Below are 16,606 nucleotides of genomic sequence, written 5' to 3' on the forward strand. Positions count from 1 at the left end.
TCTCTCCTACAATATAAATAAAAAATATATTCCTAAAAAAAAATTTAAAAAACAAAGCTCATGGAATGATGTCACATGTGCTTAGAAAGTAATGGAGTTGAGTCAGAGAAAACTGGTCATGGTTCCAGGCATGAGTAGGGCTGGATAATGGTCATATGTCAGAAAATGAGAGTAAGGCCAAGAGTTGGCTCTATGAAGGACAGACATGGTGACAAGAATCTGAAGGTAGATCCAAACTTAGGATACCATGTTATCAAGGAAAAAAGACAAGTGGGATAGAACTACCTTTAAGGTCCTAGATGTCCATTCAACCAGATGTAGGATAGATAATTAACAAAAGTAAAGAAAGCTGACCTAGTTGTGTCTACTTCAAAATAAAACCAAAAAAACCCACAACAAACAAAAAAACAAACGTACAACGTAAAAGCTGTGAGTCAAGTTTACTCAGTGTCTTACTGACAACTATAGCCCAGGAGATAACCCCTCAGCTCTGAGAAACTGTTCTGAAGAGGTAAGGGGAGAGGTCAGTATATATGTGATTTTGGCAAAGGTGGTACTTGCAACCAAGCACACATTTTGGTAGAAGGTTGCTGCTAGTCATGAGGAGCACATATCTTAGTTAATGGTTTCCGTGCTTTTCTAAGTATGGAAAGATGCAAGAATCCAGGTTCATAAAAAATTTCTCCTGAAAATATCTAACTATCTGAAGGATTGTTCTGCCAGTTTTCCCAGAGCACAGAGTGCCTCATTCTGCCCCGAACTCCTTTCAGGGGGTGCTAAAGGTCAACAACTACAGTGGCTAAGGACTTAATTCTTGTAGAACCTGGTGGCGGGTGACATTTTTTAACTGGCAGTTGTATCAACAAGTTAATATAGGCTGTCAGATGTCACTGCTATTGGGAAACTGAACTCAGCAGAAGAAAATTCAGTCCCTTGAGGTAATAGGGTACTAGCCGAAACATCAAGAGAAAAAGACAAACCTAATAATTGCCCAGGGACACAGAAGTCAGGGTGGATCTGACTTGAAATGCAGCTATTGACCTGGGGATCCTTTTAATTTAAGATAGTAAGTTTCCTAGAAGTATTCAGCTTGAAGAACACTGTCAAGTAGCCAAAACCGAAACAAAACAAAACTCCCAGTTCATGATGTGTCATGCAAAACAAAAATCAGAAACAGACATGCGGAATTTTATCAAATTGAAATACTATTTAGAGATTTCCAATTGCCATGAAAATCTTGGGGACATGAACCTGGTGAGTGAAGTGATGGAAGATGAGGCTGGAAATACAGATTGAGAAGAGCCTTTTATAAGACTGTTTAACAGTTAAAGGTTAATTCTCTGAGATACCCACATGATTTATTCCTTCACTTCTTTCAAGTCTTTCTTCATGTGTCCCCTTATCAACAGGCCCTTCCTAGAACTCCCTACATAGAATACCTCCTTTTTCCTCCTGAATGTATTTTTCTTCAGAGAACTTATCACCATATGGCCAACTGTATAACTGCTTGTTTATTGATTGCCTGTCTCTCCAAAATAAAATATAAGCTCCGGAATTCTGTTACATTTGCTGCTATACATCTATCACCTAGAAGAGCACTTGGCACACAGCTGGCACTCAGTAAATATTTGCTCTTGAATAAACAAATAAATATAAGCATACCAAAGATAAAGATAACATAAGCAGGAAAAATAACTTAAATGTGCTTATCCTATTTACCTATCCATTTAACCAGGACAACAAGCCAGCAACTTCTTTTCTTTCTTTCTTTTTTTTTTTTTTTTTTGGTCAGCCTGAAACAGTCCACTTCTGTTTAGCTAAAAACTAGAACAACAAAAGGCTTGGCTTTAAAGGGGGTCCTTTTGTAGAGTCAGTCATTCCGGGCTTTGTTTGTAACCTTTCTGAGGCAACACTGGTAACATCTGGCACTGACAGGAAATCCTCAAAATTTCCAAGAGTGTGAAATCAGTTGATTAAAATGAACACACTGGCAAAACCAGTAAAAAGAAGTGATCATGGAAATTTTGTTCTGGGAATGGATTACTAGTGGCTTAGAATCTTACTGATTAATTCTTCCATATGCCTTTGGGTATTAATATCTGTCAAAGAGTCAATCTTCTTCTTTGAATTCTGGCTGGGGTAAAAGCAAAACATCTACATAAATGCTTAAAGTCAGATGTGTTTCTGCTTTTAAATGTATTTGCAATAGTGTTCACGGAACTAGATCTTAAAAATCTGTCACTTGTAAAAATAAAAAAAAAAGGAAAAAAAGAAATTTAATCAAATTTATATATTCATTCCTCTTCTAGGAATTTAGAGTGAAACTAGTTATGAGGCATTCTTGAGAGAATTGAGGAGATAGTCACTCAAATCATTTTCTGTGTTTTTGGCTGAGAAAGACATGACTATACGTATGTGGGACTATACCGACATTATTACCAGGCACAGCTCTAGTCTTTAAGACTTGGAATTGGAAACTTTTATTCAACTTTAAAGGCTAGCCTTCTCTAGACATCGTCTGCTCTGAAGACCTTTTAATTGACTTGGTTGACTCTCATCTCCATGCTGTACAAACATATGTTGTTAGCCGTACTGCAATTATTTCTTTGTTTTTTAACCCTAAGTGATTGCATGAATATGTCTTAAAAGTGAGACATTTTAACTAAGTACTGTGGAAGTACAGAAAAGGAATTGATGAGATTGAAAGGTCTCCACAGAAAAATGGGATAAGATTTTAAGAGGGGAAAATGAAGGAATGGGGAACAGGAAGACAGGAAAAAAGGAGGAAGGGACAACTCAAGTGCTGACAGTGATAAACATGCTTGCTCAAGTTTTAAGTCTTATACCGCATTCCTGCTTCTCTTAATTTCCTTTATCTCTTTGCTTGAACCTGCTACAAGCATCATTCCCGTGCACTTTTACTTTGCTATAAACCATTATCCATTACCTTTTAAATCTTTCTTCTACTCCTACCCAACCCTACAAGCTGACTCAACGCTTTGAACTTGGGCAGATGACTCATGCTCCAGTAAAGAGTAACATAAAGTGTTAAGTGTTTGCAGTAATGACAGCAAGGTAAATCATTTTCAAATGGTATCAATATAATAATACTAAGTTTGTCTAGAATTTAATAAATTTTCCTGTTAGGCTAAAAGATCTTTTTATATAAAATAAACATATTCTATCAAGATAAATTATAAATATTTTCTCAAGCTGAGAAAGTTTTGTTTCTAAATCTAAATAGAAAATTTATCATTAACAGGCTTCAGAAAAATTCAAAACGAGAAAACTGTTTTCACAGGTACAAATTTGAGATGGAAAAAGGCCCTGAAGAAACACTTCTCATCAAGGCAAACATTTGCTCCATTCAAAATGAATAAAATAAATTTAGAATATTTTTCTTACATTTAAAATTTTCACTGTTCCACACTTTCTTTTAAACTTGAACATACTTACTTCACATACTTTCTCATCCAATTTTTTTATGTATCTCATATTCTCAACGTTATTTTAGGTACAACTCCAATTACGGCCATCAAAACTTTTAATGAGAGAATACTTTAAAGTTTTGAACAATTCCTCTTTGATCAATTTTATAGTAAAAGAACATAGTATCTTGTTTGTGTTTTGGAAAAGAAAGGTCTTTTAGAGAAGAATGTTATAGAAATATAAAGGAAGGGCTTTCTTTTAAATGTTTAATCTTGACAGCATGATAAGATATTAACAAAACTCTTCTCATACAATGAGACTCCTGGCTTAAGCAAAGAATAATTCTTGTACATATACAAACTGGTTTCAAAATTAGAAATCCTTAAACATAAAGAATGAAAAGTGACTTCTTGATTTGTTATACCTAAGAGTGAAAAAACCCAACCTAAAAGCTTAAGCATGCAAAGAACTGGAATCAGATATACAAACAGGAAAGCACCTTTGAACAGTCCAACTCCCTCACTATACAGCCAAGAAGCTAGAATCCTAGAAAGATCAAGTGAATGCATATTAAGCTTCTCTGATTCTCTGCTTCTGCTCTTAACACAACACTTTCTTACTTTCTTATTTATAATAAAAAGAGGACTTCCCTGGTGGCGCAGTGGTTAAGAATCTGTCTGCCAATGCAGGGGACACGGGTTCAAGCCCTGGTCTGGGAAGATCCCACATGCTACGGAGCAACTAAGCCCGTGCGCCACAACTACTGAGCCTGCGCTCTAGAGCCTGCGAGCCACAACTACTGAGCCTGCGTGTCACAACTATTGAAGCCTGTGCGCTCCACAACAAGAGAAGCCACTGCAATGAGAAGCCCGCGCACTGCAACGAAGAATAGCCCCCGCTCGCCGCAACTAGAGAAAGACCACGCATAGCAACGAAGACCCAACGCAGCCAAATATAAATAAATAAATTAAAAAGAAAAAGTAAAAAGGACAGAATAACCAAAAATAAATAAATAAATAAATACACAGATTAACATTTAATTGCCTACATACACACATCTTAACTTCATTTATAAAGAATCTGCATTAGCAACTAATAGTTTAAGATTCCTTTTAGGCTATCCATAGAAAAAGACTTTCAAAAGATTTCAATTTCCAGATACTTCAGTGGAATAGCCTACAGGATTTGCTAACCCTTCCTTTCTTTAGACTGTGGTTTCTTACCTGTTCTTAGTCATAATCTTGTTTGAGAATCTAATCAAAGCCACAAGACCTGTCCCCAGGAGAGTGTATACAACAGGGGTTTCAGCGATTTTAAGGTCATCAGGTGAGATCCTTTGCACTATATTGTCAAATTTGCTTCAGCATAAACCACACTACCACATATATTTGGACTATCTTAATCTTCCAACAAATAATACATTCTCCCAGAACCACAATTTGACATTGGGTGCTTTTCCTAAATTGAGGGCCAACAAGAAATGGCACACGTTCTACCATTAGAACACAATCTGCTGTGGTTCATGTGTAAAGATTCACAATATATTTCTGATAAAGCAAAGTTTTTTCCTTGACACCCTGGAACATTTTCTTTCATTAAATGAAAACTACATAATCTACTATATTTTCCTTTTCTGCCTTGTGTCAAATGCAGCAGTTCCCCTTAGCCTAGATTTTTCTGCCCTTCTCACACTGCTCCTCCCACCCTTCTCTTTCCCATGTTGTACTGGCTTTTATTCTTTTACTAATGTGTTAATGAATTTGTGTTTTAAGATTTTTATTTATTGCTTTTTGCAAACATTTATTACATTCAAAATGAATAATTTTTAGGATAATGGATATGACTAATATTTAGAATAATTTTCCTCACATTTCTCACATTTAAAAACTTTAACTGTTCCACACTGACTTTCTTTTTAAACTTCTTAAATGTAGGTATAATTTCTATAAAATAAAAATCTTAAATATTTAGTTTCATCAGTTTGGACAGTTTTAAAATTATAATCTGCTTTAAATCCTTTTTGGAAGCAAGAAGGGTATAAATCAATAAATAGTTGATTCATTCATGACTTGATCTGTGTCTGTCTGGCAGGGGAAACTGGTGGGACTAGAAGTAAGACAAGATAAGACACCATAACAACTATATAGATAAGAGTGACAGGGTTAGTCTAAAAAGATAGCAGAGAAAATAAAAAAGGGACAACATAAAACTGGTATTACTATCAAGGCTAGAAATAACCAATATGAAAAAGAACAGAAAGGAAGAATGGCTGAGGAGCCCACTTTACACATTATTTGTTTATAACGGGTGTTCAACAAAGCCTATTTTGTTTTGTTTTGTTTGATGAAAAATTGCCCATGTTTTATTTTATTTTTTTTAACATCTTTATTGGAGTATAATTGCTTTACAATGGTGTGTTAGTTTCTGCTTTATAACAAAGTGAATCAGCTACACATATACATATATCCCCATATCTCCTCCCTCTTGCATCTCCCTCCCACCCTCCCTATCCCATCCCTCTAGGTGGTCACAAAGCACCGAGCTGATCTCCCTGTGCTATGCGGCTGCTTCCCACTAGCTATCTATTTTACGTTTGGTAGTGTATATATGTCCATGCCACTCTCTCACTTTGTCCCAGCTTACCCTTCCCCCTCCCCATACCCTCAAGTCCATTCTCTACGTTTGCATCTTTATTCCTGTCCTGCCCCTAGGTTCTTCAGGACCACTTTTTTTTTTTTTAGATTCCATATATATGTGTTAGCATACAGTATATGTTTTTCTCTTTCTGATTTACTTCACTCTGTATGACAGACCAAAGCCTATTTTCAATCAGGTATGAAAAAGTCAGATTTCTTGCCTTCTCAAAGCCACAGTTGTAGCAGAAATTTAGATAAGAACTCAGAAGTTACTCATATCCTTAAACTCATAATAGTTAACAGAGTACTCCCTCTCAAACCGATAACAAAAAAATAAGTTACACAACTAAAACACAACTATACCATTACTATAGTGATGAATAAAACATGTACTTTATAGGCTAGCTGGTTATTGACCTGGCTGCTTGATGTAATAAAAATCTGTAAAGTGATGAGTTATATAATGAGATTCATTAAATTTCAAATCAGCTGTAGTCATTTCACCCCCTAAAAAAACTCATTCAAGAAACCAGCTGACTCCTAGACTTAACTTCTAGAAGTATACAAACCTCACACTAAACTGGTTTGGTCTCTATCACATACAAAAACAACTATTAAATATCCTTGAGTCCTTGGATTCATTTAACTCCCTTTTGTAAGCAGTTACTCTATGGTTCTCAAATCTTAACCTAAGGAATTTTAAAGGTATCTAATTTCACTTTGGCTCCTTAATTAGAAGTCAAATTAAATGTCTTGAAAAATCTAGCATTCAATAATCTTCTTCCTGTTAAAACAGATAGTCCTTCTGCTATTGCTCTTCCTCAGTAGAAACAACTCTCAATAAAATTCCAGTTTATCAGTATAATTCATTCCTCAGTAAACATGTGAGTATCCACCAAGGGTCAAGCATTGTGTAAAACTGGAAATACAAACATATACTAATATACTGATAATAACAAAAAGTTTAATTCAACGAACAGTCATCTATTTTTAAGCACCAGTAACTCAAACATGAAAAAACTACAAATGAACAGTTAAGTGAGTATTAAGTCAAGTGAATGACATCATCAACATGTGGAAGAATATTCCAATGTAGAATTAGTACGTTTTATGGACAATGCCATATTCAAAATGAAGGTAAAAGTAAACAAATTCAGGGCACATAACTGCTTAAATTTCATTATTTAATGATGACTAGAGAAGAGGTTATCAATCTGAAAGTCGATTACTGAGAAACTATAACAGAAATTTTTCTCCAGTAAGAACACAAGCTCATTAACTACTCTCTTCATTACTGTTCACTCTAGGTATCCACCTGTCTTCTTATATGAACACACACTACCTCTTTTCCATACCAACATGATACAAAGAAATTCAGCCCTTAAGGTTTTAAGTTTATTGGTTGTAAGTAATACTCATATTTTTTTGTGTCACTTGATTATAGGTAAATTTCCTAGTCAAAACAACAAAAATAGATTATAATTCAGGGGGGATTCATCAACAAACAACAAAAGTTGCTAAGCATGAGAGTGAAGCCCAAATTAAAAAGGTACAAAATCAGCACAAAACACGTTACTGAAAAATATTAGTTTTAAATTAGCTAAGTAATTTATGAAAGAAAAATAAACTGCTCTTAAATTTCTAATTTCCTTAATTGATACTCGAAAGGAAGGCCTTCAGCCCAAATGAAACCAAACTAAAAAATAATAACAGTAAATCACAACTGGATATAGCCTTTTCTGTAAAATGGTAATTTAAAATAAAAGAAACATGTATGTGTCCACAGGTTGTGATATCCTCAATCCCTGAGGAAATAACATCTACATTCAACTACCCCTTTCCCACACATACTTTCTTCTGATTTCTTTGGGCTTTAAAAAATGAGTATACTTTAAATACATAGAGAGAAACCACTCACATGAGCTTTTAAATGAAAACAAAATCTGACCCATATTCCAATACATAGTTAATGTCATATTAAGAGGGGTAAAGGGAGGGCTGGAGGGAATTAAAATTCCAAACCTAAAACTTAGCCAAGTAGTATAACTTTTATTTTCCAAAATTTATTTCAATGAATTTAGGGAAAAAATTTTTTGTTAAAAGACACAATTTTGTTCTGTAAGATTAATACCACACCAAACATAAACATTTTAAAATTTATTCTTTGATCCGCCTGCCAATGCAGGAGACATGGGTTCAAGCCGTGGTCCGGGAAGATCCCACATGCCGCAGAGCAACTAAGCCCATGCGCCACAACCACTGAGTCTGTGCTCTAGAGCCCGTGAGCCACAACTACTGAGCCCGTGCACCACAACTACTGAGCCTGCATGCTGCAACTACTGAAGCCCGCGTGCCTAGAGCCCGTGCTCTGCAACAAGAGAAGCCACTGCAATGAGAAGCACGCACACCATGAAGAGTAGCCCCCTGCTCGCTGCAACTAGAGAAAGCCTGCGCACAGCAATGAAGACCCAACACAGCCAAAAATAAATAAATTTATAAAAAATAAAAGTTTGTTCTTTGGTGGAAGTGATTTAAAAAATTGGAAGTGCTATAAAATATTAATTTAATTTTATAGGAAAGAGGTAAGAATGTGAGAAAATTGTTTATCAAAAAGTAAAGAGATCCAGGATTGGAGCCACTCACAATCATGGGAATTAAATTAAATCTTGAGGAGCAATTATGGAAAACAGAAGCCAAGAGTGGCAAAACTTGGTCTCTCAACTCAAATCCTTTTTATAACTAACGATTCAATTTTTCTTATACAGTCAGTAAACAGATTTTTAAAATGTCATATTAAGATATCACTAACAATTTCAGTTTATAAATACACATACACATTTTAGTTCCAAAAAAAAGTCATATCCAAAACACAAAAGCAATCACATACTGATTTTTGTCCTCTCTCAATTACTACTACCAAAAAGAAAGAAAGAATAAAAAGAAAAAGAAAAAAGAAAAGAAAACTCCCTGAGAGGTGGCCAACATTCCAGAGGCATTTCTGCATAAAAAGAGGTAATGGGCAGACTGCTCAGCTAAACAGTCAGTGGCCCTTTGCAAGCCTCCTAGGTGTATTCCCAGCAGACACGTTATCAGATTAAAGGAACTGCAAACAAACTGGGCTGAAACCTTTCTTTGTCCAAGTCCAGCCTCTTCTTCCTGTGATGTCATACTACAAATCTAGCACGCCTTTCGTTTTCTCTTCAGAGAAAGCCCATCTCACAATACAGCTGGTAACCGAGGAAAAGGCCTCGATTCAGCAAGAGCTAACACGCTTAGGAATTTATTTCAAAACCTTTGAAAGACTCCTCTGCTTACCACCATCTGGGATCCACTGCAGGAATACGGAAGAGGAAAACCTCATTTAGAAGGAAGGAACAAGAAGTAAATGAGATCGAACTGGGAATGTTTAAGTCTCTGAAACTTTGCATTGAAAAGCAAAATAAGATTGCTAACTTTAGCTTGAACATTCTGGAGCATAAAGAAACTTTCATTTTGGAACATTCATCTTAACTGAAACTGAAGTTTACCAGACGAATAGTTTTCTTCCATCTCAGAACACAGCTTTTATTTAAAATTTATAATCCAATGGATTGGCTTCACTGACTGCGTTTTTTAAACGTAGCCCTGGAATCACGGATTTTCTGGAGATTTGAAAATGAAAATATTTTCTTATTGAAGAACCAAGTGGAAACTTTACAGCAACAAATTTCATGTCTCTTTTGGAGGAAAAAGAAATATTTATAAAATCACGCAAAGATCCAAAGGATTTGCAAATACATTGGAGGTTATAAAGGGGTCACAATCTGAATACCAAAGGAGACTGCAGCTGACCAAAGGACTTCAACACTGTAAACTGGACGTGCCTTTATAATGGTAAGCAATAACAGCTCCCACTGCGTCTATGATGATTCCTTTAAGTACACTTTGTACGGGTGCATGTTTAGCATGGTGTTTGTGCTTGGGTTAATATCCAACTGTGTTGCCATACACATTTTCGTCTGCGCTCTCAAAGTGCGAAATGAAACAACAACATATATGATTAACTTGGCAATGTCAGACTTGCTTTTCGTTTTTACTTTACCCTTCAGGATATTTTACTTTGCAACACGGAATTGGCCATTTGGAGATTTACTTTGTAAAATTTCAGTGATGCTGTTTTATACCAACATGTACGGAAGCATTCTTTTCTTAACCTGTATTAGTGCCGACCGATTTCTGGCAATCGTCTACCCATTTAAGTCAAAGACTCTAAGAACCAAACGAAATGCAAAAATCGTTTGCATTGCTGTATGGTTAACTGTGATGGGAGGAAGTGCACCAGCAGTTTTTTTTCAGTCTACCCACTCTCAGGGTAACAATACCTCAGAAGCCTGCTTTGAAAATTTCCCAGAAGCCACATGGAAAACATATCTCTCAAGGATTGTAATTTTCATCGAAATAGTGGGATTTTTTATTCCTCTAATTTTAAACGTAACTTGTTCTAGTATGGTGCTAAGAACTTTAAATAAACCTCTTACATTAAGTAGAAGCAAAATAAACAAAACTAAGGTTTTAAGAATGATTTTTGTACATTTGGTCATATTCTGTTTCTGTTTCGTGCCTTACAACATCAACCTTATTTTATATTCTCTTATGAGAACACAGACGTTTGTTAATTGCTCAGCAGCAACAGCGGTAAGGACCATGTACCCAATCACTCTCTGCATTGCTGTTTTAAACTGTTGCTTTGACCCTATAGTTTACTACTTCACGTCAGACACGATTCAGAATTCAATAAAAATGAAAAACTGGTCTACCAGGAGAAGCGACTCCAGATTCTCTGAAGTTCAAGGCACAGAGAACTTTATTCAACATAACCTACAGACCTTAAAAAATAAGATATTTGACAACGAATCTACAATATAAGCTGCCTTAAATAAAACCACCGGGACTTCACTGGGACAGAACCTCCAAGTTCCTTCAACTGTGAAAAGTGTTTTCTTAGACAACTATTTCTCCACCTCTGAAAGAAAATAAACATGTGGACATTTTAAAGTTTTTCATTTAAAAAAAATGTATTCGATGTGTTAAGCATTAAAACGTATTCTACTCTTGTATATACTCCATTTTATTTTTCTGAGCCATTTTGATTTGTACCTTCCTCTTCATTAAAAAAAAAAAAATCCCTAAAGTTGTTCAGACTCTAAAAGAAACTATGATGTAAGTCATGTGGTGACCATCTGTATGGTCTTTGAATGTCTTAGTAATTTTATACTGGATAATTAACAAATATTAAAAGTTTCATTTAAGTGTTTAATACTTTTATTCAGTATATATCTAATTTTGATTTCAATCTGAATTGAAACTACTAATCATGTTTCTTAAACTATAACAACATAAATGAGAAAGAGTAATTTGAAATATTCAGTAAGCGTTTTTACAGCATTTTTCAAAAAACAGTAAAGAATGTAGTGTTCTGTAGAATGACATACTGACACTATTTGAGTCTCTCAAGCAGTCACACTCAGAGATAATATTTAGGATTTTGTCTTTGTATGCAATTCGTAAAAAGCAGATGCTATCCACACAGTATAGTATGTTTTAAAATTACTCTTTTGATCCATTTTCTGCATTTAACAGCAGCCAATTTAAAAATGATATATGCCACAAAAACTGAGAAAGGAGGAAACTAACAAAATGTTATTTTGCTAAGTAAATTAAAAGAAAATACTATTACAGGTACACTTTAAAGGTATATTTATGTCACAATAAATAACCTGTATTTTAAGTATTTTAGATCAGAGAAGCAACCTAGATAGTGAGCTATAATACTTGGCACTTAGAAAGTGATCAATATATATCTTTTGACCACTGAAGCCACTGAATAGCTGAATATATTATTTCAAGTAGGCAAAATGTTACTGTATGTCAAAATAATTTATGAAGTAAGGACATAGTTCCTTCTATAAAAAGCAGCAAAACTGCAGGGCCAAATAACTAAGTACAATTACATTTTCATTTCACTAAACATAAAAAAGGTATTGCTTTGAGCTATAATTTAGATATAAAGCGCCAATTACACTGAAACTTTTTCATTTTCCAACACATCTTTTTGTACAAATTCAAGCAGTTTTCCAAAGTTAGCTAAAAAAATATTCTTTTTACTTGAGAAGAAAGACATATAATTAAATTTAGCATTCAATGTATCTGATTTTTACATTTTCAATCTTCCAAGTCCTGAATACAACTTTGGACAAACACTCTTTGTTTTAAAGATTTAAATTTGATTTTTGCTGTTCTCTGGATTTGAGCTGCAATGACTTCAAATAAATTATAGTAAGTAAGTAAGCTAAATAAGCAAACCTGTTTTCAAAAAAATAACAGTGGGGGATTTTCTTTAAAGAGCTATAACTTCCTTTAGATAAACCTGAAGCAAAATAAATCCTTAAAAAAAAAAAACTAGTGAAGAAATTAAGCATAGTTCTTTATATCCCAAGAGAAGTATATATGTTGTAAACATGTTTTCTTCAACTGATGCTGAAGTGATTTTTATTTGATATTCTTCAGAAAAAACAAATACATTAAGCACTCTAAACACATATTTTTGAGTTGGAAAGCAACTAACAACTTAACGATGTGGAAGAAACGGGCAGTGAGTTTGTAACAGATTTCTCAGAACTTTCCTCGGCTTAAATATCTGTAAGCAAGATCTCAAAGCATGGATGCTATTTTAAAATACAAGCAAAATAGTCATCAGATAGTTGTTGTTACTGTGCTCACTGGAGAAATTTTTGTTGCCCGCTTGTCAACAGGAAGATGAGTCAAAAGTTTTGTAAGATTCTTCACAAAGTAATACATAACAGATAAATATTAGTTTTCTTATCCAGAACTTCAAATCCTGGGTAAATCTTAACTACAGGGACAGAAAGGGTACTAAAGTTATTTTCCTCTGTTAGCACTGCACTTTAAAGTAAATTATACATTTAGAAGGTTTTCTCTTTCCCCTTTACCCAGAAAACCTGTATTTAAGGAACTCTGAGAATTCACTTTTTGTTTCCTTAGAGTGACAATACAACCCCCCCGCCCCGCCCCGCACACTGTGCCCACTGTTTTTAACATCTTTATAAAAGAGTAGATAATTTATCTAATCTTCCTTTCCATATTAACTTCCCTCAAAGGAAAAGAAGTAAGACGAAAAAAGTTTCGAGGTGTGGAAAACAGCTTTCCAGCATCCTAATGATGGGCTCTAACTTAGAAATTATCTTTTCTAAGAAAATATCAACCAAGTAGCTAGTTTACCAAAACAATGTATGAAAATATATGTATTATATCCATATATTAAAAGGAACTTAAGACACTACTTTATCAAGGAGTTTTGTCTTCATATTCTACATTCGAAATACCGAAAGTAAATTTGAGGTATAAATCTTAGTTATAGAATTGGTATTTAAAGAATCAGTCACTCATTTGAGGAACATAAAATAGAAAACTGAACATCAGCAAATTTCATATACCCAATTGAGAAACATTTAATTTATGACTGGTATGCAGCTAGCAAGAATCTGAAGCAATTGCAATTTTGGACCTCTGATGAACGAGGTACTTGGTCTTTTGTCAATGTATTAATGCCTTGCAATGCCTTGCAAAATCTTAACTATCTCCCAACACCCAAACTTTTTAATGTCTGCATGCCAAATCCAACCGCAGATGTCACAAATGAGGGAAGATGTGACCTGTGTGCTCTTAGTTGTGAATGAACTTTTATATATAAGATTTTATAAATAGTGCTTCCTAGTGGATGAATCTTAAGGTAATCCTAAGGGAAATTGTTTTTAAAAAGCTCTTTTGAGCTATCCTGAAAACCAAATCATCCATTTATAACATGACTTCTAAGAAATAAATTCCAAATTAAAAAGAACAAATGGACAAATTTAAGGACACAGAATATATTTAAATCAACAAGATTATTTAATGATCAACAATATTTCTTAAATAGCAGCATTTTCCAGAGATCAACATACACACTGTCCTAAAAATCACTAATTCTCAAATTTCTATTTTATCTCTTTCTTCATCTTTTTTTCTTGATGTCTGCTACCCATTTTTTGACAGTCAATTTTATAAAAGTACAAAGAATATCAATTAAACAGGGCAACAGACAGGGATAATTAAAGAGTATGAAATTAACTCCAGGCAAACTTTTTTTAGCAAGTCTTTCCCCTTCCTCCATCTCTCAAAAAGATTTATTCCAGGGACTTACCTGGTGGCGCAGTGGTTAAGAATCCACCTGCCAATGCAGGGGACACAGGTTCGAGCCCTGGTCCAGGAAGATCCCACATGCCGCGGAGCAACTAACCCGTGCGCCACAACTACTGAGCCTGTGCTCTAAAGCCTGTGAGCCACAACTACTGAGACCGTGAGCCACAACTACTGAAGCTCATGCGCCTAGAGCCCGTGCTCTGCAACAAGAGAAGCCACTGCAATAAGAAGCCCACACAGCGCAACGAAGAGTAGCCCCCACTCGCCGCAACTAGAGAAAGCCAGCAACAAAGACCCAAGACAGACAAAAATAAATAAATAAATAAATTTATTAAAAAAAAAAAAAGGATTTATTCCAGTAACTCCTTAAAAGCGTACAAAATTATCAGTGCTAGAAGCAGTGGCCAAAACAGAATTCAAGATGCAGGACTGCAGAAGCAGAGATAATTCATGAATTTAATAATCAGTTTTCAAACTCAAAACTTGCTTTACTCATATAGATTCAACCAATCAGATACCTTTTGAAAATAATTAAAGTTAAATAAATATTTATGGCCAACAGGAACATGAAAAGATGTTCAACATCACTAATTATTAGGGAAATGCAAATCAAAACCACAATATCACTTCACACCTGTCAGAATGACTATTCTCAAACCGTGTTGACGAGGATGTGAAGAAAAGGGAACCCTCCTGCAGTGCTGGTGGAAATGTAAACTGGTGTAGCAACTATGGAAAACAGTATGGAGATTCCTCAAAAAATTAAGAATAGAACTATTATATGATCTAGCTGTTCCCCTTGTGAGTATTTATCTGAAGAATACAAAAACACTCATTTGAAAAGATACATACCCCTCTATCGTCACTGTACCATTATTTACAATAGCCAAGATATGGAAACCACCTAAAAGCCCATCAATGGATTAATGGATAAAGAATTTGTTATATATTTGTTTGAATAAATGGTACTCAGCCATAAAAAAAAAAAAAGTCTTGCCATTTGTGACAACATGGATGGATCTAGGAGGTATTCTGCTAAGTGAAATAAGTCAGATGGAGAAAGATAAATACCAAATGATTTTACTCATGTGGAATCTAAGAAAACAAAACAAATGAACAAACAAAACAAAAACAGACTTAAAAGATACAGAGAACAGACTGGTGATTACTAGAGAGAAAGGGCTAAGGGGTGGGTGAATTGGGTGAAGGGGATTTACTGTATGGTGATCAATGGTCACTAGATTTTTGGTGATGATCTTTTTGTAATGTATCCAGCCGTCAAATTACAATGCTGTACATGTGAAATTTATATAATATTATATACCAATTTTACCTAAATAAAAATAGGAATATCTACAAAAAAAAAAGAATGAGAAACAAATATGTGTTTTTACAGCAAAGTTACAGTTATTAGCCATAGGGTGAATGTGCTGAGTTCCATTATCTTCCTATCAAAATGAATTCTGGTAAATTCATAATTTAAAACTGAAAGAGTCTGGAGGTCATCTGATACAACTACTTCACCTTAGGTAGAAGAAACTGAAGAACTAAAAGGCTAAGTAACTTCATAAGGTCACATACAAGTTAAGGTAGAGCCAGGTAAGAATCTGGTTTTTCTGACGTGTCTATTCCTTTAATGGTGGTAAGGGGAGTAGCACATGCAAAGGCCCTGCTGGAGAGAACATGGTATATTGAAAGGATTAAACCAAATCCAAAGTGACTGAAGATCTAGGGCTGAGATCTTACACAGGCCATGATACAGCCACGTTAAGATCTGAGGAGATGTGGGAAGCCCTGAAGGATTTCAAGTAGAAGGACAGACATGATTACATTTGCATTTCAAAAAATCCCATCCCTCTGATTATAAGGTAGAGATGCATCTGTCTTCAGCAAAAAGAAAAAAACAATCACAATAAGAGCTATATTTATTCAACTGAAATTTAAAGAGATTCTCTTATCCTTTATTTTGATTATATCCTTTCCCCCTTATTAAAATGGACTTTCTTTTTGAAACGATGGAGATGACGATGGGAAGAATATTTTAATGTTGTTACTTGGCAAAATTAAGTGAGAAGCCCTTGTGGAGAAATTGATACATTCATATACTGCTGGTGGGAAACAAAATGGTACAACTCTAATGGATGGGAATCTGGCAATACCTAACACACACACACACACACACACACACACACACACACACACACACACACATCCCACTTCTAGGTATTTACCCTGAAGACACACTTTCAATAATATAAAAATACATATGTACAAGGTGCAGCACTATTTGAAACTGCAAAACA

General features: G+C 34.8%; 2 protein-coding genes across 4 annotated transcripts in view; one reads left to right on the forward strand and one right to left on the reverse strand.

The window, feature by feature from the left end:
* The window catches only part of RB1 (RB transcriptional corepressor 1), a 131,803-nt gene that overhangs the window by 33,966 nt on the left and 81,231 nt on the right, over positions 1–16,606 (reverse strand). The window lies entirely within an intron of this gene.
* LPAR6 (lysophosphatidic acid receptor 6) lies at positions 8,382–11,213 on the forward strand. The gene has a single exon (XM_079903050.1). The coding sequence runs from the start codon at positions 9,936–9,938 to the stop codon at positions 10,968–10,970; it is 1,035 nt and encodes a 344-aa protein (XP_079759176.1). The 5' UTR covers positions 8,382–9,935; the 3' UTR covers positions 10,971–11,213.

Source organism: Stenella coeruleoalba, assembly GCF_951394435.1.
Source record: "Stenella coeruleoalba genome assembly, chromosome: 18".
Taxonomy (NCBI): domain Eukaryota; kingdom Metazoa; phylum Chordata; class Mammalia; order Artiodactyla; family Delphinidae; genus Stenella; species Stenella coeruleoalba.